This window comes from Phyllostomus hastatus, unplaced genomic scaffold, assembly GCF_019186645.2.
Source record: "Phyllostomus hastatus isolate PE091 unplaced genomic scaffold, TTU_PhHast_1.1 phas_contig_36, whole genome shotgun sequence".
Classification (NCBI taxonomy): domain Eukaryota; kingdom Metazoa; phylum Chordata; class Mammalia; order Chiroptera; family Phyllostomidae; genus Phyllostomus; species Phyllostomus hastatus.
Genome location: NW_025333862.1, coordinates 2536229 through 2561329, shown reverse-complemented (window position 1 = coordinate 2561329; position 25101 = coordinate 2536229). Strand labels below are relative to the sequence as shown.

The 25101-nt window shown below is 41.0% G+C and overlaps 1 protein-coding gene and 1 pseudogene across 1 annotated transcript in view; both read right to left on the bottom strand.

Moving 5' to 3' along the window:
* Positions 1–24530, bottom strand: part of LOC123820599 (sodium/potassium-transporting ATPase subunit alpha-4) — a 34157-nt gene extending 9627 nt beyond the window's left edge. Inside the window, exons 1-15 of the mRNA XM_045841427.1 lie at positions 24486–24530; positions 24276–24335; positions 22153–22356; positions 21458–21571; positions 19381–19515; positions 18984–19101; positions 15643–15911; positions 13948–14146; positions 13610–13719; positions 13311–13445; positions 9355–9544; positions 9034–9206; positions 1556–1692; positions 1022–1172; positions 538–706 (exon numbers count right to left, since the gene is read on the bottom strand). Coding sequence (XP_045697383.1) covers positions 538–706; positions 1022–1172; positions 1556–1692; positions 9034–9206; positions 9355–9544; positions 13311–13445; positions 13610–13719; positions 13948–14146; positions 15643–15911; positions 18984–19101; positions 19381–19515; positions 21458–21571; positions 22153–22356; positions 24276–24335; positions 24486–24515 — 2194 coding nt within the window. The 5' untranslated portion in view covers positions 24516–24530. The remainder of the gene's footprint in view (positions 1–537; positions 707–1021; positions 1173–1555; positions 1693–9033; positions 9207–9354; positions 9545–13310; positions 13446–13609; positions 13720–13947; positions 14147–15642; positions 15912–18983; positions 19102–19380; positions 19516–21457; positions 21572–22152; positions 22357–24275; positions 24336–24485) is intronic.
* LOC123820693 lies at positions 11591–11679 on the bottom strand (annotated as a pseudogene).
* Positions 24531–25101: the final 571 nt, after the last annotated feature.

Genomic DNA, 25101 nt, shown 5'->3' with positions numbered 1-25101 from the left:
AAAACAGCTATAGGCAGAAAGCAGGGAGCTTGGGATGCAGAATTCAGGAATTCTCCTGTTTACCAATGGGTGTTGTATTCAGAATTCTCTGCAAAAGGGTGTAATAATTTTGGCTCATTCATGCAATCAATTTATAAATCAGGTTCTAGCTGATCTTGATATGTCAACATCATTTTCAGGGAACAAATTCCTGGGGGGCCCTTCTTAGATTATGGAGTATGAAGTGGCACCAGGGGTAATGTTATGTCTTGGAACTTACTGCAGACCTGCTTGAATTTCCGTGAGAGAAGAATAAAGATACAATTTAGGGAGTCCCAGTTTCCCCAAATAATCTGGACTTTAATCTACTAAAAAAGTGCTCTGGATAGTGATGTTCTAAGTACCAGCTGAATCTCAATTTGCAAATTTTTGTCTTACAGTGATTTCCCCCAGTCTTCACGGGATCATCACGGTTGTATGATGGGCAATAGGCATGAGAGTACTGCATACCATTTCCCACCTGAGTCTGGGATTCAAGTCCCAGCTCTGCTTCCTCACCCTCTTCCACGCCTGTGACAATAGAGGCAAAGTTGTCATCCAGCAGGATCATGTCAGCTGCCTCCTTAGAGACATCAGAACCAGCAATGCCCATGGCAATGCCAATGTCTGCCTTCTTCAGTGCTGGGGAGTCATTCACACCATCACCTGTCACTGCCACGATGGCTCCCTGGGAGAAGCACAGAGGGACTGAAATAATTACTGTTAGATTCAAGACCAGTCCCAAAAGTCAGTTTGATTTCATCATCCCTTGTTTTTTGGCCTATTTAGGCCTATTTAGGCCTATTTGCCCTTCCTTCTTCTGCTCCTCCTGAGATATTAAAACTCTCAGAGATCCTCCAAACTGGTACCCATCTCTGGGGTTCATGATGAGATGCTCTCTGGAGTCTTCTCTAGCCCAGCATACATTCCTCTGCTTGGTTTAGGCCAGGGCTACACTGTGTGATTTCTGCCAGATTTTCCAAGGCTCTTTGATCTCCCTTACCAGCCTCTGACATCCTTCTACAATGATGAGCTTCTGCTGAGGGGAGGTCCGAGCAAATACAATCTCTCTGTGGCTTTGAAGGATATTATCCAGCTGTTCTGAGCTTAGCTCCTTCAGTTCTGAGCCATGCACTACAATGGCTTTGGCCTCCCTGAGTAAAAGGAATTTGAAAAGGTTAGTTCAGCATGTTGAGAATTCACCAGGTGCCCCCTAACCAACCATTACTATAAGCTCCCTGTTTTTCCTTTCAACCCAATCTCTTCACTTGTCCCCAATCATTCACAGTCCCCAGACTGACATATTCCATCCCTTCCTCGACTTTTCCAACCACTCCTCCCTTTTCTCTGCCTTTCTTTGTTCCATGTCTCTGAAAACCTACTTGGCCATTTTCCTATTACATTTTATTTTATGCTATGTAAACCTTGCACATCTTAACTATCAAAGGATGCTTCAAGAACTTCAGTAGGTGAAATCTGAGTGTGGCAGGCTGATGATAGAGGAAAAATGGCAGACCTGAGTTCTTTTGGGTCTCACCTGTTATTGATCTGGCTGTTAGGGACTTTGAGCTGGGCAGCAATGTCCTCTTCTATCTCAGCACCTTCTGAGATGATGCCCACACCCCTGGCAATGGCCTTGGCTGTAATGGGATGATCCCCCGTTACCATAATCACCTAGGTCGGGAAGGGAGGGCAGAGGAGTAGAATTTTCTTCAGAGAGTTCTTGGGTCACATACTTTTCTCTCTGAGAACTATTGGATTATTGCTTTCATTGCACAGAGCTTTTAGTAGCTCATTCCCAAGATCTTGTACTTCAACCCTTGGAGGTGGGTCAGGACCATCAGAATGTAAAACAGGACAATTTGGGTTCTAAGTTTTCCAGGAACAAATCTGAGATTTAGGTTTATTGTTATATTCAGAATTTCATTTAATTGTTTTAGAAGTTATTCTGCTTCTTTAAGCTTAAAGATAAAAACACCAACATATGGTGTTTTTATGAACAAGTGGCAATAAAGGAATGTCTAGAACAATCTATCTGCTGAGCAAAATTTCACCTAGGTTCAGGTCCATTCTGATCCTTGCTTTTCCCCTCTTTTTCCCACTGCTTCCTCATACCCCTAAATCCCAACCCATTTTTGTATACATGTTACCAGCCCTAGTCCCATTCCTTTCCAAAGATCAGGTGTCCATGCTGTGTTCTTCCACAGCATTCTCTACTTTCTGTATTATGATTGCTTATACTTCTTCCTTTCCCACTGGTGAGAGCTCCGTGAGAATGGGGCCACATCTATGACTTCTGGTTAAGTTTACTGCCTTAGAACAATGCCTAACATATAGTAATCCATCAACAAACAAATATGAAATAAAGGAATGACGGACTGATTGCTTCCTGGGAACCACTGCCCATGGTTCCCAAGTACCCAATTTTTCAGGGAATTGGGTACTGAAGGGAATGAGAAGGAAACTATCAGACTGCTGAAACTATCCAACTGCTTTTGGGAACAGAGATCCTGGAAAGGTTAGTCTATTTACTTTCAGAGCATAGAAATAAGCCTTGGAGGAGTTTTTGTATGAGCCTTCATCATTCCGGAGTGACACCCCTGGCTGGCTGGGAGAAGATAGCAAAGTGTGACTATGCTGAGATTCCAGAGACTGAGGAAGTTGCACTACAAGCTGTTACCCACACCGCTGATTTCAAGTACTCTGGCTCATTTGTGGAGCATGCTTGGCCTGTGGGATGTGAGGTAACTGGTGAGGATCTGGGAGGGAACTACACAGAAGATTAGGAGATTCCAGATGTGGGTCAGACTGAGCCCTCAGTGATGCCTTTCAGGCTTACAGCACCCTGAGCTTCCCAGTAGCTCATCAATAGTAACCTGGGACCTATAGGACAAACATGGTATTGTCTGGATACATCCCTAGTACCTAGCCCAGCTTGACCACTCAAATGGACTGTTCTTTAGTAGTTCCTGGCAGTACCACCTCCATGCCAGGCTGGAAAAATAGAAACACAAAATTAGTCACCCCAAGAGTGAGTTCCTAGGACACAGTTTCACAGAGGGTTGAGAGGAACTCAGACAATAGGAGCACAGTTCTACATAGAATGGCTCCCTTTGAGGTAAAGGGCATCTAGCAGTTTCTGGAATTTGTCAAGTACTAAAGGAATTTCATTTCTAACTTCTTTGTGCTGACTATACCTCTGATGTGCCCACGCAGTCCTGTAAGCTGCCTTCTTGTTCCTTTGTACCCTCTTCCCCAAGATTGGATCTACCTGAAACATTCCAGTATTGACAATGTGACTATAAGCCCTCACTGCTTGACTGCAGTTCTTAGAGGAGGCCAGGTTCATAGCATGAGTCAAGTAGTTTCATACTACTGAGAGGCTCAGGTAATGGCAAATATAATGAGAAAATATTAGTTTAGTTTTTTAAAAACCACATTTATTCCAAAGACCTGAACACATGGCTTGAGAAATACCAGTACCACAATCATTTCTTGTAAAAACTTTGCTGCCATGCAGATGTTATCAGCCCTCTTCCAGCAGCCTTGTCATGTTCATCAGCTGTGCATCCACAAACACATCATGAAGTGCACCCTAACATGGACCCTCCAAACATAGTATGGAGTGAGCCTTGTGCCCCGTGGGACAACCCCCATGTGTCCATTACATTTTGTCATGGTAAGTCTTTCACTTCCCGATCAGGAAAAGAATGATTCAAAGTTCCTCACCAAGTCTGCCAAATTTCAGTCAGCTTAGGGTCCAGAAGAAATAATAAATTGTGCCCAGAATAAGGACAGGTCCAGAAAGCAGGAAGCTTTCTGCTTTGGCTGCCAACTGGAGGCTTCCCTGCAGCTCTCCTCAGACTATTACAGGCTCCTTCTATCTCAGGCTGTGATGACATCCAGGCTAAAATCATCCCTTCACCTCCTGTTTGGGCCTCCCTACTTGTGGGTACAGTTGTTACTTCTTGTTCCTTGCAAAAGGAATCCACAAATTTGCAGAGGAGATCAATTTTAGACCACGTCCATAATATTATTCCTCATTCTAAATGCCCACTTCAAAGCTTGAAAATTCAAATTAAGTCCTTCCCTTCTCCACTTATTTGATTATGATATGCTAGCTTATAGAACCATAGGAGAATATCAGGATAACTTAGTTGTCCTTTAGATGTGTTATTGTAGATGTGTTATTATAATGCCATCTTTGCAAAGAGCTAAAATCACTCCAAACATCTTGTAGTAATTACAGAATCCACTCAAAATAATTTCCCACTCTGGTGACCAATTATTGAGCTTAACATGGCCCAGGCTGCCCGCAGACAAACTGCCAACAGTTAAAGATCTAAGATAAAGCCAGCTCTAGCAAATAGCATCTAGCTCTCCTTAAATACCTCTAATGTCCTCCCCCCATTATAACATGCCTTCCCCCAAATCTAGGATCCAGTATAGCAGGTAGGAGCAGAGAAGGTGTCAATATCACATGCACATTAGTTTGAGAGGCACTGCCCTAGGACACTGGTTCTCAAACTTCTCTGCACGTTGGAACCTCTAGAAAAGTTTGCAGATGCCTGTGTCTCATCCTGAGAGTTTCTAATGTACTAGATCTGGGATGTGGCCTAGGCAGAAGATTTTTAAAGTTCCCTTGATAATTCTAATGTGACAGGAGTTTGACTATAGAGGACACTTACTATTAGTCTCTTAGGACTAAAAACAGAAAATGATGGGGGCAACTCAAGAGTTAAACATTTTTATTTTTGTTATAGTTAATAGGCTTGGTGATGTAGGTAAATAAGTTTTGTTTCCTCACAAAACCAGAAGGACAACCAACTGAAAAATAAAAACAACCGGAACTGCCAGAAGATTGAGCTGCATGGAAGTCTGACAACCAAGGAGTTAAAGAGGAAACATTCATCCAGACTGGTAGCAGGGGCAGAGATAAGCAGCTGGGGCAGAGAGGATGCGTGGCAAGGTGGTGGCTGGTGAACCAGGTAGGCGAGGTAGCAGGTGGTGGACCAGGCAGTCCCATATTCATGTGCATATATAGTGGGAGGAACAACTAGGGAGTGAGACAGATCATGTAAACCATGGTTCCAGCATGGGAAAATAAAGTCTCAAAACCTCTGGCTATAAAAACCTGTAGGGGTTGCAGTGGTGGGAGAAACTCCTTTTCACAGCAGAGTCCATTGGAGGGACCCATGGGGTCCTAGAACATATGCAAACCCACGTAAGAATCACCACTAGAAGGGCCCAGTTTGCTTGTGGGTAGTAGGGGAAGTGACTTGAAAGCTGAGTGAGAGCTGAGAAAGCAGCATTGTTACCTCTTGGTCCCCTCCCCCACATGCACCAAAACACTGTGAAATGGGTTGTCCCACCCTGGAGAATGTCTAAGGCTCTGCCCTTTACAACACAACAGGTGCCCCACAAGTGTGCCAAGACAAAGAAATATGGTCCAAATGAAAGAACAGATGAGAACTCCAGAAAAAGAACCAAGTAACAAGGAGATAGCCAACCTATCAGTTGCAGAATTCAAAACACTGGTAATCAGGATGCTCACAGAAATGGTTGAGAATGGCTGCAAAACAGAGGAAAAAGTGAAAGCTGTACAACATGAAATAAAGAAAAATATACAGGGAATCAACAATGAAGTGAAGGAAACTAGGACTGAAATCAATGATTTAGAACAGAAGGAAGAAATAAACATTCAACCAGGACAGAATGAATAAACAAGAATTCAAAAAAATTAGGAGAGGATTAGGAACCTCTGGGACAACTTTAAATGTTCCAAAATCCAAAATCATAGGAATGCCAGAAGGAGAAGAGGAAGAGCAAGAAATTGAAAACTTATTTGAAAAAATAGACTTCCGGCAAGATGGAGGAATAGGTGGACGCACCGTACCTCCTTTCACAACCAAGATTAGAACAACAATAATTTACAGATAGAATAACACTCAGAACTGATAGAGGATTTATCTGAATGGAAGTCAGACAGCCAAGAAGTTGAAGTAGACCCATACATCCAGACTGGTAGGAGACCACGAGCCGGGCGGGCGTGGGGCTGGAGCGGATCGGCGGCGCACAGAGGTCGGGGAAAATTTGGTACAAAATTGGCGGAACAGCCATCCGGGGCACAAGAATGCAGCAGTGATCCCTGAGTACGCAAGCTGCGGCTGGCAGACCCAGTGAGGCGGTGATTGTGGACCAGGGAAGAGCTTGCAGCCCAGGATCCCAGAGAAGGGTCTGAGCCCAGGAAAACGGAACTACCGCCATTGTTCCCTCCCATCCCCACATATAACGTCACAATCTAGTGACTGGGGTGCCCAGCCCCGTGAACACCTAAGGCTCCACCCCCCACCATAACAAGAGCGACCAGACCAGAAATAAGACATGTTTCCAACAGAACAGATCAGTCCCCCAGGACTCATCCTTTTGAATAACCAAGAAATAGCCAATCTATCAGATGTACAGTTCAAAACACTGGTGATCAGAAAGCTCACAGAATTGGTTGATTTTGGGTGCAATTTAGATGAAAGGATGCAGGTTACCATAAAAGAGATGCAGGAAGATACACGGAGGAGAGCCAATAGTGAAAGGAAGGAATCTGAGTCTCAAAACAATACAGTGGACCTGAAGGAAGATAGAATCAACCAAGCAGGAAAGCATGATGAAATAAGAATTCAAAAAATTGAGGAAAAGCTTAAGAGCATCCAGGACACCTTTAAACATTCCAACATCCGAATTATAGGGGTACCAGAATGGGAAGGGGAAAAGCAACAAATTGAGCATGTATTTGAACAAATAATAAAGGAGAACCTCCCCAGTCTGGCAAAGGGAACAGTCTTCCAAGAAGTCCAAGAAGCTCAGAGAGCCCCAAAGAAGTTGGACCCAAGAAGAAACACACCAAGGCACATCATAATTACATTAGCCAAGGTAAAAATGAAGGAGAGAATCCTAGAAGCAGCAAGAGATAAGGGGACAGTAACCTACAAAGGAGTTCCCATTAGACTATCACCTGATTTCTCCAAAGAGATCTTACAGGCAAGAAGGGGCTGGAAAGAAATATTCCAAGTCATGAAAGACAAGGACCTACATCCCAGATTGCTCTATCCAGCAAAGCTCTCATTTAGAATGGAAGGGAAGATAAAGTGCTTCTCAGATAAGGTCAAGTTAAAGGAGTTCATCATCACCAAGCCCTTATTTTATGAAGTGTTAAAGGGACTTATCTAAGAAAAGAAGATAAAGAAAAGACATGTATAGTAAAAGGACAGCAAACTCACAATTATTAACAATCACACCTAAAGCAAAACCAAAAGAAACTAAGCAAACAACTAGAACAGGAACAGAATCACAGAAATGGAGATCACATGGAGGGTTAGCAACAGGAGAGTGGGAGGAGGAGAGAGGGGGGAAAAGGTACAGAGAATAAGTAGCATAGAATGTAGGTAGAAAATAGATAGGGGGAGGGCAAGAATAGTATGGGAAATGTAGAAGCTAAAGAACTCATAAGTATGACACATGGACATGAACTAAAGGGGGGGAACGTGGGTGGGAGAGGGGGTACAGGGTGGAGGGGAATGAATGGGGGAAATGGGACAACTGTAATAGCATAATCAATAAAATATATTTAAAAAAATAATGAAGGAGAACTTCCCCAATCTGGTGAAGGATATAGACTTCCAGGAAGTCCAGGAAGCTCAGAGAAGTTGGACCCAAGGAAGCACACACCAAGGCACATCATAATTCTATTACCTAAGATTAAGGATAAGGAGAAAATCTTAAAGGCAGCAAGAGAAAAGGAGACAGTTACCTACAAAGGAGTTCCCATAAGATTATCAGCTGATTTCTCAAATGAAACCTTGCAGACAAGAAGGGGCTGGAAAGAAGTATTCAAAGTCATGAAAGGCAAGGACCTACATCCAAGATTACTCTATCCAGCAAAGCTTTCATTTAGAATGGAAGGGCAGATAAAATTCTTTCCAGATAAAGTCAAGTTAAAGGAATTCATCATCACCAAGCCCTTATTATATGAAATGTTAAAAGGACTTAGCTAAGAAAAAGAAAAAGATCAAAACTATGAGCAGTGAAATGATAAATTCACAACTATCAACAACTGAACTAAAAGACAAAAAAGCAAACTAAGAAAAGGCCTAGAAGAGGAACAAAATCACAGAAATGGAGATCACGTGGAGGGCTATAACTGGGGAGGAGGAGGAGGGAGAATGGGGGAAAAGTTATGGGGAATAAGAAGCATAATTGGTAGGTACAAAATAGATGAGGGGAGGTTAAAAAAGTATAGGAAACAGAAAAGTCAAAAACTTATATGTATGACCCATGGACATGTACTAAGTGGGGGGAATGATGGAGGGATGGGGGTGCAGGATAGAAAGGGATAAAGGGGAAAATATAATGGGAAAACTATAATAGCATAATCAATAAAATATACTTTTAAAAAAGGCTTGGTGATTAATGCATTTAGAAAGCTATTAATCCAGGAACTGGAATGTATGACCCGACCTACTCTGACTCCAGAAGACCCACAAGAAATTTGGTCTTTGTGCCCCAGGAGAATGCAAGCAATTAAGATGGTATCTGAGCCATTGTGCTTCAGGGAAAGAATGTCCACCAACCAGGATGCAGATTAAGAATCTCCAGCCATCAGGTGAAGGCATGCTAGGGAAATATCCAGACTGCAGCTTTTATCTGATTAATTTTTTCCCTGAATTCCAAACCCTTTACCTATCCCCTCTTATAAAAAAGGTCAGCTTGAGATGTAAGATGATCCTTTAAGATACAGAACCTGCCATCTTTCTCAGATTGCTGGTCTTCTGAATAAGGCGCTATAGACATTCAATCCTTGTCTCTACTTATTGGTTCTGGTAGTCACAGGCCGCACAAACACTGACCATTCAGCAGTTTCAAAATCATTTAAACCAAGATTATTAAGAACTAACTGTATGCAAGGTTTTCTATTGTTCCAATTTGTGACAGGTGGGGCTTCTGGGGTGGTGAAGGATTTACCTTAATTCCTGCATCACGACACTTGCCTACAGCATCAGGCACTGCAGCTCGGGGAGGGTCAATCATGGATATGAGCCCCACAAAACAAAGGTTATTCATAGGGAAATTGATTTTATCTGTATTAAACTTGAATCCCTTGGAGAAAGTTTTAGGAAGATTCAAGAAACAGAACCCTGGAGAGAGACAGAACAGAAGGGACCAATAGTCACTTCATTATCTATATCCCTATCCCACTCACCCCAACATCCTAGATTTTTCACCCCATAAATCAGAACCACTTTGATGTCATTCTTGCAAAGGCTTCTCCAGCAGCTCCCTTACCTAGCACGCGTTCCCCCAGACCTCCCAGCTCTAAGTAGGCATTTTGGAAGGCTTCTTTCATTTCGTCATCAATTGGGTATTCATGCCCATTCAGCATGTAACTAGAGCAAAACTCCATGATCCTCTCAGGAGCCCCCTTCATCATCAGCACGTGGTCCTGGGAGCTGTCTTCCCGAAGGTGGATGGACATCTAGGGAGAAGAAAGAAAGCACTAGTGGAACGAGAGAGAGAGTAGGGTCAGGGTAAAAAAGCAAGGGAAAGGTTTTTGAGGATGAAACAGACAGACAATCTGTTTCATACCCCTCCATTTCCTTTGTGCCAGAACCCCAAGGCAGCCCCCTCCCTCCAGTCAGATTGGACTCATGGTCAGTCCCCTTTCTTTTCCAAGAGCCTCAGGCTGGCACTATTTGCACATAAATCCCCATCTTCTCAGCCCCACTAGAAGCTGAGGGCGGAAGCAGGTGCACTCACTTTTTCTGCTTCCTCTCTGCCTGGATGACTATAGAGCAGAAGGGGTGAGCCTGATAAACACTGCAGAGTGGGCAGGAGAGAAAGCTTAGAACCCAAAGACCTGTGTCTAGAGACAGCTGGAATGCTTCATGACCTCAAGTCAATCCATTTGACTTCTTAGTGCCTTTGATGAAATGTAAAAGGATATGCATTGCCTACTTCATTGAGTTTTTATGATAGTTAATATTTGCAAAAAAAAGTTAAAAACTCCAAAGTACATTTCAGAAATCGGTTAGCCTTTCTAGCCCCTTCTCTACTCTCTCCTAAATTCATAAGAAGTCCCTTGCTTGAGAGAATCTGGATGGTGCAGGTAGGTGGTCTGGGTTGAATGTGAGTCAGGGCTAATGTGGCTGGGGTGAGAGGGAAGGGCATTTTCATAAAGGAAACCTGAGGAGACAACAGACGAGGAGGAAAGAGAAATAAGGTCAACTTAGGTTTTGCATTTTTCTTTGATCTCTGATCTGTGAAAAGGAACTATCTGTGGAGTTCCTTTTATGATCCACAGGAAATTTCTGCTGCATGGCCTGTTGGGTAACAAAATTAGCACATTGAAAGGAAATGAGCTGGATTGTGGGCAGGGGGAGTGGAGAGTGGATGGAGGCAGAAAAGGATATGGTGGGGATAAATGGTAATGGAAAAAATACAACAAAAATAATGTATAATAAAAATTTTTTAAATAAAAATAAAGAAAGGAAATAAGCTGGTACAGCAAAGCCCAGACCGCACTGCTTGAAGGATAAGCAAGATGGGCAACCTGTGTGTGTAAAGTGGTCAAAACCATTTCATTAGAAACTTTCAAAAAGTGTTCAGTTATATTCAGAATATGCTTAAGCAGTTAAGGAGAAAAACCTTAACTTTTTAAAGCAGAAGCTTGTAAAGTTTTGTAAAGCTTAATTTTCTGAGTGCCTAATACATATTTGTAGACAATTTATTGGAGATTGTTAGAGATGAGAGAAAGGCCTACATAAACTATTAACTTGGTCACAGAAAAATCACATCTTGATAGAAAATTATAGGAAAAAATGGGAAAAATCTGGAAATACCAGAACAGAGAAACTTCTTTTTTTCATTTTCATCTCAGAGGGGAAAAAGGACCAAATTTTGCAAAAGATCAGAAGGCTAAGAGATCTCTTGCAGACTAGAGCCTCTAACTACCCTAAGAGCAAGCTGGCAAGAGGGGTTTTCTGGAGCCTCCTCTAAGCAAGCCCAAGCAAGGGTAGCTGAGCACACTGGAGGCACCAGAAGAGGAGCTTGCTGTTTGAACTTAATATTCCATAGTTCAGAAAAAGTAATAACTTTTAAAGTAATAACAACTTTGGGTAAAGTTGCTATTTTGTTGGACATCCCAACAAATGTAATAACTATACTTTGCTCTTATTTTTAATCATTTAGAGGGAGAGATACCTAATTCTTTCTGGTCAAAGGCTTTAATTGGGCCCTGTCTAGCACAAAATTCCTGTCTGGTTAGTGAGACCACTAAATGTCAGAAAACAGTAGAAATACATTTGTGGTTTGGGCCTAGGTGACCTATCTTATTACACAAACTAAAAGCCAATTGAAACAAAAAAGTCTATGGATCTATTTCTTTAACTCTTACTTATTCAGTGTTCAATGTGAAAATATAAGTGATTGGGCTTTTAAAAATCTATATAGCTTTTGTTATTTTGTTATTATTTTCAGTTACAAATTTTTTAGTGATGAAAACTCTTAAGCAACTTTCAAATATAAAAATATGGAACAATTATGCATGTTATCCAGGGGCCATGCTATCTTCTCCATATTGTTCTAATTTTATAGTATATGTGCTGTGGACATGAGCACTACGTGTTTTTTTTTCAGGAAATTTTTATTTTATTTAAGTTTGCACATATATTGTCATAAAATTATTCTGAATATTTTCTTATGATTAAAAATGTTCATACACTAATTCCTGCTCTTATTTTTACCATTTTAAAAAATGTTATTTTCTTTTTTTAAACAACTTTATTTTTTTTAAAGATTTTATTTATTTATTTTTAGAGAGGGAAGGGAAGGAGATAGAGAGAGAGAAACATCAATGTGCAGTTGCTGGGGGTTATAGCCTGCAATCCAGGCATGTACCCTGGCTGGGAATCAAACCTACGATACTTTGGTTCGCAGCCCGCGCTCAATCCACTGAGCTATACCAGCCAGGGCTAAAAATGTTATTTTCTATTAGTTTCAGGTGTACATCATAGTAGTTAGACAATTATATACTTTACAAAGCGTTATCCCCAATGTTTCCAGTACCCACTTGGCACCATACACAGTTATTTCAATATTATTGACTATATTCCTTATGCTTTGACTATTTTGTAACTACCAACTTGTACTTCTAAATCCTTTCACCTTTTTACCCAGCCCCTTAAGCCCCCTCCTTTCTGGCAACCATAAGTCTTTTTTCTGTATCTATGAGTCCTGTTTTAATTTTGTTTGTTTATTTTATTTTTTAGACTCCACATATAAGTGAAATTACATAGTGTTTGTCTTTCTCTGACTGATTTATTTTATTTAGCATAATACCCTCTAAGTCCATCCCTGCTGTCACAAGTGGTAAGATTTCATTCTCTCTCTCTCTTTTTTTTTTTTTGCCAAGTAATACTCCATTGTATATATGTACCACAACTTTTTTATACAGTTTTCTATTGATGGGCAACTTGGGTTGCTACTGACTACTATGTGTTTTTTAAGATAAAAAACAAAACTGACTTTTGGGAGTCTCATTTCTTCTTTGTTACTGCATCTGAGTGTCTGACCTTTACAAGTAGTGCATGAACTCAGAGAAGCCCTTTCCCCTGAGCAAATCACAATTGTCCCATAGAACTTGAACCTTAGTTGGTAGAGTTGAGGTCATGTCAATGCTACCATGCCCAACTTTCCACCATAACTGTCTCTTCAAATTGTGCTAGGATTCTCATGTGGGAGAAAAATATTGTGCTTCCTGTTCACAAACACTCTGGAGACCCCTGATCTCCTACTTGATGGCAGTTGCTAGAATTGTAGGCATGGAATCAAAAGGAAAATTGATGACTAAGAAATGAGGAGCATCTAGGAAATGTCATGTAAATCTAGCCTTATTCTGCAGTGGCTAGTTTTGCAGTAATGACAAAGATTCCTCCTAACAGCTACAGGGACTATAATGTAACTTTCACCAACCAGCCATAGAAGAGCCTTTTATGACTTGCTCTCTTCACAAGTGGTGTAGTCTTGAGCTCTCTCTAGGACCAAATACCTCTCCTTTTATCACCTGCTCCCTCCTGTACCTATTTGTCACCTTCTCTTGAGGTGAGCCTTCTTCCTAGTTGGGATGCTGGTTATCCACTGTCTCTATCCTTCTGCTTAGAGGTGAGGTTGGCCACAAAGCTCCCATTTTACCAAAAGATGACCCCCCCCCAACAACCATTCTCCTACCTTTGTTGGTTTTGTACCTGGTACTTGTTGGTAGAATTAAAGGGAATCTCTGCCACCTTGGGGCTTTTCTCTCTCATCTCCTTCACAGAGCTGTAGTACTGCTCGATGAACTTGAGAAGGGCTGACTCAGAAGCATCCCCTGCTGTTGCCCGCTGGCAGAATGGGGTTTTGTATATAAGCCCATGGAACAAGGAGAGGGGCAGAGTGGGAGAGGGTGTCTGGAGAAATCACTGAGCACCAGGAAAGATAATTTTTTGGGAGAGAGTTAGTTATGCCCTGGACACTGAGGTACCCACTACCCCCTTAGGCCTGACACCTTAGCTATGGGAAGGGTCTCCTGAGCAGCCTTAAATTCAGCCCGGTTGCAGAGGCCAGCGATTCTGGCCAGGATAAACCAAGTATCAGAGCTCTTGGCAAATGTTTTCCCTAGGGAGAAAGAATAAACCATGAGCAGGGGAGAAGAGAGTTTAAAGCAGGGAGTTACTTTCATCCTGTTCTGTACCTCAAAACTTCACAGAGACATCTTTCCTACACACCTTCCATTTCTCCCTCACTTTCCAGATATCTTTTCTTTGGACTCACCATTCCCTCTCAGCTCACTCATCACATTTCCCCACATCCTTTCACTCTTGGCCCACCAATGCCACTAGTCACCAATCTGTTCTTCACTCGTGTCAGCCTTATAGATGGTCTTATCGAACCATAAGTGGGCAACAGTCATGCGGTTCTGGGTGAGGGTGCCTGTCTTGTCAGAGCAGATGGTAGAGGTGGAGCCCAGGGTCTCCACTGCCTCCAGGTTTTTTACCAGACAGTTCTTCCTTGCCATGCTCTTGGCTGTCAGCGTCAGACACACCTATGGTCACAAAGAAGTGAAGGAATAAATGGAAAGAAGATACTGGCTACTCACACTACTTTGTGTTTTAGAAACCTGATTTTTTTTCTATTTTAATTTTTTGTACTAATTTCCTTTATGTTCCTACCTAGTCTTTAAAAACTTCATCTGTGGCTACAGTAAAATAAATTAGCAAAGTGACTTAGTTTGTGCTTTAAGATTGAGTTTTAAAAACAGTGTGTTTATTTACAAGGGTGTCATAGAGAATGATTTCCTTATTTTCCTTGACATATTCCACTCCCTTATAATCCTTACATCTTTTCTCTTCAGCAGCCCCTTTTTCATTCAAGTTCAGGCCATACCATTTTCTCAGGTCCAGTGTTTCCAAGGACTACATTAATAGCAAATCTTTTATTGTGGTATAAGATTCTATGTATGGAGAGGGGATTGTACCAATATTTTTTTAAAAAACAATGGAGAGAATGATGAAATTGAGAATAAATATTGCAGCACTAAAAATGAGTTGAGGAGTCATTTAAATCAGAAAGTTTTTGTTGACTATAAATTATGTTGACCGTACATTCAAAAAAAGTCAGGTGTGTGGCAGGTTGTTTTAAAAGCTAATGAGTTTTTAGGATGTGGTTATGTAAGTGCAGAATTCCAATCATGGGGTTATGTTTTATTTATGTAATATCACTATTGCTGATGTTTTTGTGCTAGTTCAACCATACCTTGAGTATTATTCTCATTTTTATTTTAGTAAACTAGAGCATACCTCAAACAGGTGATCAGCAAGACAAGGGGCCTGAAGACCATGCATGCTACATGGCTAAGGGAAAGGGATTGTTATTTCACCTCCTACCTGGAGAGTTTCAGGGGACATAATGGCTACTGTCAAAAATCTAAAGGGTGGTTTATAGAAGAGAGAGAATTGACTTATTTTATGTTTCTTCAAATGGGAAAACCGGGACTAAACAAAAAGTTATATTTCTGCTCAACACAATGCAATTAGACTAGAGCAACCCAACAATGAAATGAGCTGAGGCAAAAAGGGGTGGGCTTCTCATGACTAGAAACAATCATCATCTCTCACAGACTTTGTACAGGATAATCAGCATTGGTTGGAGAGTTGAATTTATGTGGGTTTGGGTGTCCTTTCCAGTAAATTCTATGATTCTAAGTTAGTCTTCCTCTATAAACTGATGAATAAATTGAGGCTTGGAGGTAAGTGATTTGGACAAGTTCACCAGCCAGGACAAGAATTCACTCCCTGAGACTTAAAATCTAATGTTTTCTGTATTGTAACTCACTTCCTTTCTCAGTGAGAAGAAAAGAAGGCACCAGAAAATATGAGTAGAGGAAGTAAATGTAATTTGGAAGCTAAATGTTCTGACATCTATATACACATTAGGAATACTCTGCACTTGAGAGGTTTGGCAATGAAACATACACTAGTGATTTCATATTCCTGGAGTGGTTTGTCTGCCCGGAGGCCACCCTCTACCCTGGCTACTCACAGTGACAGTGGCCAGCAGCCCCTCAGGGACATTGGCCACGATGATGCCAATAAGGAAAACGATAGCTTCCAGCCAGCCATAGCCCAATATAATGGAGATCCCAAAGAAAACAACACCAAGAAAGATGGCCACTGAGGTGATCAGATGGATAAAGTGTTCAATCTCAATAGCAATGGGGGTCTTGCCAACTGCCAGGCCTGATGTCAGGGTGGCAATACGGCCCATCATTGTGGAGTCTCCTGTAGCAATCACGATGCCCTGGGCTGTTCCTGTGGATGAAGGGGGAAGTATGAGTTGGGAGGAATGTTAGGTATGGTTTCTACAAAAACTGTCAGCGGTTAAAAACAAGGTGGAAACTCAAGAACCTCTGAGTGGTCATTATATTCTAGTCTCCTCATATTTAGTTTATACAAATAAGGGTCTCCTAGTCTAAAAAAATCTCTGAAGATATTTCACAGTTCTCCATATATACCCAGTTTTATTGCCCAAGTGTCTTTACTGTGAAGGTTTTCATTATATTTAATCTAAATGTCTTCTATTGTGTATATATTTCTTATTTTGCCCTCAGTAGTTGGAAGTTTCTAGATCTCTGGTAGTTACCGATCTGCTGGAGTCCTTTGTTCTGGTATCTTCTTGTCCTCTAGTCCAATGCTTCTCAAATGGGGGCAAATTGGAGACATTTGGCAATGTCTGGAGACAGTTTTGGTTGCTACAGCTGGGTGGGAAGGGGTTGTTACTAGCAGCTAGTATGTAGAGGGCAGGGATGCCTCTAACCATCTGCCATCCCCAGGAAAGCCCTCCTCTCCCCATATGTGGACTTACTCTGCCTCAATGTCAATAGTGTTGACGTGAGAAACACTGCTCTACCTGAGCCCCCTCCCTGCTTTGCTGGCTAGAGCCAGTCTGCCCCTGCTGGGTAGGATAGGCCATTACAGTTAGGCTACTGTGCTCTTCCCTCCACCAGCACTGCTCCAAATCAGAAGGGGAGCTGAGACATCATGTTCGTTCAGCTTTACACACACCTGATGCAGATCACTTACCTACAAGGCTTGGAATGAGAGACTCAGCAAGATTGTTTACTCAAAATAATTCTTCCTGCTTTACCATAATGGCTGAAATTCCTACCATTAAAGTCACAGCCAGAATTGCCCCCTAAAACAACATATTATACAAATAGTACTTATTTTGGAATGAGAAAATCTCAGGGCTGGAAATTCAACTTTCAAATGCTCCAGCTGTTTGCCCGGGAGCAAGTTACTTAAATTCTCTGAGACATAGGTTTCCTGTTCTTTAAAATGAGATAAAAACACTTACAAAACTATGAGGAATAAAAGTTTTTAAAAGAATCTAGAAGAGGGTTGGGTATATAGTAGGCACTCAAATATTAGTTTATTTATTTATTTTATTTAGATGAATTGAGGGTCTCCAGAAGGGCAGATGTAAAATCACATGTGTAATTTGGAGGGCCTGCTCTAATCTGGCAGCTCCAACCTGGCAGCTCCCACAACATCTAACATATATTTCCAAAGTCACCTTCAGCTAGATGAGTCTCAGAAGAGGGTCCTGCTCAGACAGAAGGCAGGCAGGGTCAATGTTAGGTGGAGGTTCTGGAAAGTGTCACAGTCTGAGGTACTCTGTAGCTGAGTTTCAGACTGGTTGCCAGAGGCATTTATTGAGCCTTGTGAAAAGAAGATGCTAAAGTAACTTAGAGGTGTTGAAAGGGCTTTTATATTTTGGGAGGGAGTAGAGTATGGAGTCACCTATATCCATTTTACCTGTATCTATAAAGAATTCCATAATTTAGTCTACCTCTTCATTTTCATTCCTCCATGCTTGGAGAAAGGGATTTAATAACTAATCCCAATGTGTTTAGAGACAGGGTGGGTTGATGTCAATCTTGGGGAAGGTTAAGAAGGTCAAGCCTCCTATAGCCCATTATAACCTTTTATATAATGCCAGAGAAATAGCTTGGGTCCCCCGTGAAGATGCTTAAGAACTCAAAGAGAGATGTTAGTACAATACCGGCAGCTTTGTCAGAGTCCACAGCAGGGAGGCAAAGCTTTAGGATAAAGGTTACAGTTATGCTACTAGTTTTCAGATTGCATAGAAATTCCTCAATTTAATAGTCAAGAGTTCCTTCAACCTAGCTCCACCACTCTGGCCACGTCTTGGATCCCTCTAATCTCGTGCAGAAGCCTCCTCTGTTCTAGCCAGATCCTTGTTTCTCAAATGGAATGCTATCACCCACTTTCCCCCTTATCTGAAGCATATACTTTGCTGATGAAAAACTTATTTTGGAAAAGGAAATTTGAGCAAATTTCTTTCTAAAATTTGATAATGGAAATCTAGTGATTTTGGAGGAAGCTTGCTAACTTGCAAGCTTGCAACTGTCTATCACATTTAAAAAAATTATTTAAAACTATATTTTATTTTCTGGTTGGATTCTTCTTCAGTCTTAAGATTACTCTCAATGTTACCCTTATCCTTTAAGGTAATTCCAAATAAACTAATTTTATCACCAGAGAGGTCACTAGAAAGCTTTATTCCAGAGGAGAGTCTGTGAAAAGAGCATGTACTTTTGTAGACAAACCTGCTTTAGAATCCTTGATCCTCCTCTTTTCTGTTGAGTGTTGCTCTTGGATACTACACTTAATTTCTTTAAACCTTAGTCTTTCATGTGTAAAATAAAAGTAGTATCTATTATATAGTGTTATGAGAATTGGTTATCTGTAACACTTGACACATACTAGGCATTCAATTAAAAAAGCAATGTCTTAGATATTTAAACATTTATTCTTAAGTATGAATAATGATTTTAATGTGTGTTCCAGAGAGTTATGCAGACATCCTTTCGGGGAAAAGATGTAAAAGAAGGAGCAAAACCAAAGCGTGAATGGCACCTCTGGGAAGTTAAATTTCAATGTCCCTATCCTCTTTTGGAATAGTGAGAAGATAGGGTTTACCTCAGGGGAAGAAAGACCTAGCAGAGTTGAATAATTTTCCTCCCCTCTGTGTTATATTCAGCTCACAAAGCATAGTCGATTTGCTAACTAGAATAATAATAGGGCAATTACAATGTGTTAGGCCTTGTGCTAACCATTTAATGTGCATTATTCCTTTAATCCACACAAAAAATCTATAAGGTAGCAATTTTTAGTGTCACTATTGTGCAAATGATGGTTTTGACCTTTTATGAAATGTCATACAACTCATGAATGATGGAGAGCCTAGGCTACTTCTTACCAGCTGTTACCCAACCTACTATACTTAGAAGATAGAGACTTCCTGAAATCTTTCAACCTCTACTTCTGAATCTAGGATATTTATGATGTGATATTCACCTTGCACACAGTTGGTGGAGAAGAAGCAGATGTTTTGGGTCTCCATAGGGTTCTCATGGGTGAAATCAGGGGAACGGGTTTGGGGCTCTGACTCTCCTGTCAAGGATGAGTTGTCCACCTAAGATGGGAGGGAGGATGAGTCGTAAAGTGAGCACTGGGTAAAAAAAATTCTTTTGTAAAGATGACACAGCTTTATCTGCTACCAACATCATCATTATTGACATGCAGAGAGAAACATAAACTTACAAACCTGCACCTTATTGTCTCTAACCTCAAATCTACACTTGTAACTTCTAAAGGTTCTAAGTAATAATATCATACTTTCACTGATCCAAGGTCAACACAGTGCCTCAAAGCCATGCTTGGCTCCCTCTCCTAGCTTTCCACATCCCTTCACCTTACATCCTTGTGCAGAGATTAGCCGAATGTCAGCGGGGATTCGGTCTCCACCCTTCACTTCTACCAGGTCTCCTACCACCACATTTTGTGCATTGATCTGCATCTTCTCTCCACCTCGAATTACCAGAGCTTTCTGTGGGAAGATAGTACAGGGTCATTTCCAAAGCTTTCTGCTCCCCGCATTCTGCTCCTATTCCTGGTCTCCTTTTCTGACTCTCTTTTCTTACATTGTCACTTACCATATCATTTTTTTTAAAGTTATTAAATGTATTGGGGTTACACTGGTTAATAGCATGATATAATTGTTAGGTGTACAAAAATATAATTCTTGAAAGGTAGATTGCAAATTCTTACCATTGCTGTTTGCAGAGCTCTTTGCATTGTGACTTTGATGCTTCTCCTACTAAGAGATGGGGTCTATCTCTCCAACCCTACACTTAAGCTTGACTATAGATCGCTTGCTTTGGCCCACAGGACATTAGCAATTGTAATGCAAACAGAGGCTTAAAAGTGCTTGCACATTGGGGCTTGCCCTGTTGTCATTGGGAACCACTCTGCCAACAAGCCCATGTTAGCCTCCTGGAGGAAGATAGATCATCAAGAGAAAGGCCCTAGTTGGCCCCAGTAATCTCAGCTGAGGCCCCAGACATGTGAATGAGGTCATTTTAGACATTCCAGCATCAGCTAAATTCAACTCAGATCAGAAGAACAGCCCAGCCATAGAACTGTGAGAAATAATGTTTGTTGTTTTGAGCCACTGAGTCTTGGGGTGGTTTGTTAGAAAGCAAAAGCTGTTAGTTTCCAAACTTCTAGTTCATTCTACCAAAAACATTTCCTCAGAACTCTTGCTCAAGGGAGATGATGATCCTGGGTTATAATGCTAGAGCATCATCAAGTGGTTGAAATTTTGGAACTTGTTCCTTTCCAAGTTTCTAGACCTGTGCCTAGAAACCTCTTTCTACTGTCATATTATTTCTGGGTTCTCAAAAACACCTTTTTATCTGAAAATTATCTAAACTTTTAGAAAGGTTCAAGAATAAAAATTGTACCTAAGACACCAGTATAACCTTTACCTAGCTCACCTATTAAAATCTTATCATATTTGCTTTATCATTTGTCCTTTGTCTCTATGGGTATATGTGAATAATTTTTTTCTTGAACCATTTGAGGGTAAATTACACACATCATGATCTTTTATTCTACATATTTCAGTGTTCATTTTCCAAGAAGTAGGATATCCAATAACCATAATACAGTTATCAATTTCAGTAAATTTTACATTGACACAATATTTTAATCTGTATGCATTTCTGTTTTGTCAGTTGACCCAATATATCTTTTACTCTTATATCTTTTACAGTATATTTTTTCTCTTCCAGTGCAGAGGTCTAAGGCCAGGCATAGCATTTAGTTGTCTTGTCTGTTCACCCTCTTTTAATCTGGAACATTTCCACAGTTGTACTTTTTCTTTAAGGTTGTCAACATTTGAACAACTAGCCTCTCCAATCTCTTTTGCCATTTTTTAAAAAATAGAACATTCTCATTTGGGGCTTCATATTATACTCCGTATATTCAAATTATGCATTCTGTAGCAGACCACTTCATGGGTGATGCTCTGCCTTTCTCAGGGTACATGTTTTTGTTTTGTTTTGAATTTTCCAAAATTTTATTTCCACTTAAAACTCCAATTTTAAAAGTATATTTTATTGATTATGCTGTTAACAATTGTCCCAATTTTTTCCCTTTGCCACCCTTCTACCTGGTAACCCCCTTCCCTCCAGCAGTACCCCCACCTTAGTTCATGTCCATGGATTGTACATATGAGTTCTTTGGCTTCTCCCTTTCTTATACTATTCTTAACATCCTCCTGTCTGTTTTCTTCTTACCAATTATTCTACTTGATCCTCAGGGTACTTTTAAAGCCAGATAAAGAAAAAAATGAAGTGAGCCTCAGTGTCATAACCAGTCTCACTCAGCTCACTCATTGTAGGATATAATTTTCTTGGGACTTCATAATTGTGCATTTTCCTGTATTCTATACTTCCACTCACTAGATTCTCCCACACTAATCCTACCTGAGGCACCATACTCTTAAAAGACTCCATGATTCTGGAACTCTTGGCCTCCTGATAATAGGAGAAGCAGCCAGTGGTGATGACCACAACAGCAAGTACAATGCCCAGGTACAGCTGGGGGTAGGGAAAGAAAGAGCTAATCAGTAGATCCTTTTCTTCCTCTTCATCCTCAGAAAATTGCAAGGAGAATAGCTATTTCTCCAGGTGCAATAAACCATTGGACTCAGCTGGAGAGTACAGGGGCAGTGCAATCTGAGACAGGGCTGGCTTACACGGCTTCCTGGGTGAAGCAACTCCTGAGCTAGAGCGAGGGGCCAGCAAAATCCCAGGTCCTCTCCAAGAAGGCTATTTGTGGGGTGCACAGAGGCAGATAGTAAGGGAGATGGGGAGGAAAGAGGTGAAGAGATTCAAATTCTAGAAAAGAGAAAGAGACTGCAAAGTGCTATGATGGTCATTTGGGAAGATAATCAAAGGAGAGCAAGTTTCTGGGGGAAACCATGCATCTCAGTGAGCTGAATCAGTAACTTCCCAGAGAAAAGATCAGGGAAACCAGGAGGCACTGAGGGTTCCCTTAGAAAGTCCTGAGAGTACTAGAGATTGGGTTAGAGCACTTCAGGAATGCTAGGCTGGTGTGCAGGAGAGTGTCAGGGGCTAAGCAGAGACTGCGCTGGACAGTAGTAGTTGAATAGACTCACATTATCTTTGGTAGCGTGCTCACTGAAATACATCTGAATGCCATAGGCCATAAAACAGAGAATGGCACCAATCCACAGGAGGATGGAGAAGCCACCAAACAGTTGTTTACAGAATTTGACCCATTCTGGAGTGGTAGGGGGTGGGGTAAGAGTGTTGGGTCCTTCTCGAGTCAGGATTTCTTGTGCCTCTTTAGGGCTAAGGCCCTGTGTGAAGAAGAAATAAGAATGGGTAGAAAATCATGAAAAAATAAATAGCTATAGCAAAGGAAAACCTGGCTTCAAAACTCAGAGTTGCCATTATAGCCCCAAGAAGGGTCTAGAGATCGATAAAGTTCTCTTAGGGTTGGACTAGAAGTTTTTCCTGGATAAGTGAGATTTTAAAATTTGTGTCATAGAAGGGATATTACTGAGCATGCTTACACAGGATGAATTTTGAATTTATAGATTGATTCACAAACCTTTCTGAACACCCATCTTGGGCCTGGTACTCTGGTAGGGATACCAAAATCAATAAGAATGGTCCTTTATGCTTATGGAGCTCTAACTCTAATGGGAATAATTTGTAATATAGAAATAAAGTGCAAGGCTAATGTAATAATGGGACACATTACAGAATGTCAATAGCATATGGACTGTTCACCCTTTGACTCTTGCTTATAAATAGGAAAAAATCAGCTAAATACACAAATGCATAGATTCTCACTTTAGCCTTGTGCAAGCTTGTGTATTTTTCTTCTTAAAGAAAATGATATTAGAACCTACTAAAGTATTATAAAATAAACTCTCTTTAATCCCTCTTGGCCACTTCTCAACTTCCCATGGAAAAATACACAATTTTAATAAAAACAAGATAAATGCCTTATACTCCTCCTTGGTTACCAGAGGAAGCCCCTCCAGCAAAGAAATTCTAAATTTAAGAGGAGATTAGATTTTGAAGGCTTGTATTCAAGGTTTTATCTGTGGTCATTGTAATAGTGGCTATAGTAGCAGCAGCATAGTAATAGTATAGTAATTACTATTACTATTACTATACTATTACTATTACTCATCCTTTCCTCTCATCCTTTTGCCTCACAGTTACTCTCTGGGGCCCCAGGCTCTTCTCACCCTTCCCTCCTTGTTTCTAAAACTTCCTCCTTCCACCCCTGAAGTGGCCAAGAGGGATTAAAGGGGTGAGGCAAAAGGATGAGGCAAAAGGATGAGGCAAAAGGATGAATTAGTATTACTATAGTAATAGTAATAGTAGTAATGTATGATTTTATTGTTATGCCAGTGGTTTTCAGTGTGGTCTGGGGACATATGGAGTCCCAAGACCCTTTCATGAGGGGTCCACATGTTCAAACAATTTTCATAATAATACTAAATTGTTGTTTGTCTTTTTCAGTCTCATTCTCTTGATTGTATAATGGGATTTACCAAAGGCTGCATGACACATGATATCACAACAGATTTAATACCAAAAATATATGAGAATCCAGCTGTCTTCTGTTAATAAGCTAGACATTAAAGAGGCTTGTAAAAATCTAAAATGCAGGCCCTGGCTAGCATAGCTCAGTGAATTGAGTGCAGGCTTCGAACCAAAGCATCACAGGTTTGATTCCCAGTCAGGGCACATACCTGGGTTGCAGGCCATGGCCCCTAGCAACCACATATTGATGTTTCTCTCTCTCTCTTTCTCCCTCCCTTCCCTCTCTAAAAATAAATAAATAAATCTTTTAAAAAAATCTAAAATTCCACTAATTTTTTTTATTTTGAAAAAGTTATTTGTCATAAAATTATTTATTCTAATATACAATGAGTTTACTCTTGTTTTAAAATGAATTCAGAAATAATTTTAAATTTCTCAATTTTAATTTCTAATATGATAATTATGGATGATGTAACCCAAATAAGTCAAGCTCTTTGGCTTCCTTGATAATTAATGAGTGTAAGAGTCCGAGGGACAAAAGTATGAGTAGCTCTGCTTTAACTCATGGTTTTATTCTCTAATCTAATTCTGAGCTCCCTTTGGAACAGTTAACATTATCACCTTTGGCCATGTGTGTGTGGCCTGTGAAACCTGTCTGGGCAGAGGTTAAGGGTAAGAGGTCTGGTGGCTTCCCTCAGGGAGTTCCTTCACTCACCTTTGTCAGGTCCACGGAATACTTGGTGCTCAGCTGTTCCAAGGTTAATTTGTGATCATTCTGAGGGGATAGAAGAGTCATTGAGGGAGAGGTGATGACCCTGGTTATTTCCAGGGGAGGGAGAAACACTTGGGGGAAGATGTTAAAAGGCTGGGGTTAAGGAATGTTTTCAGAGGGCAACTACTCATCATCCATTTTGGGTTTTCTCACCATGACCACTTCCTTCTTCAGGCCTTCCATATCTATCTTCTTTTTTTTCCTCTTCACCTTTGTTTTACCCTTTTGTGGCCTCCTTCTATGTCTTGGGCTGAGATACTTCTCATGAGGAGTCACTGTTCCCTTTCCCTCAACAAGTTCCATCGTTATCCCTTGGTATAGCTAACACAGCTCAACTGCTGGGAAGAAAGCAGAGATGGGGAGTGAGCAAGCAGAGAGGAAGAAGGGATGAGAAGATGAGAGTGACAGAAATGATGGTGTAAGGGAGAAAAGAAGGGAGGAGACAGAACAGTGAGAAGAACAAAATGGTGGGGAGAAATGAAGCAGAGAGAAAGTGGAATGGAGAAGTTAGGCAGTGAGGAAGTGAAGGCAAAAGGGAGAGAGGAGGAGAGGAGTAAGGGAGAAAACTAAGAGAAGAATACAAAGGCCAGAGGAGGGAGATGCCGAGGAAAGAGAGTGAGACGATTGAAGGGTAAAGAAGTCAGAGGTGGAAGGAGGAAGTTTTAGAAACAAGGAGGGAAGGGTGAGAAGAGCCTGGGGCCCCAGAGAGTAACCGTGAGGCAAAAGGATGAGGGGATGGAGTTGAGGAAATGAAGGTGAATGCCTGGGA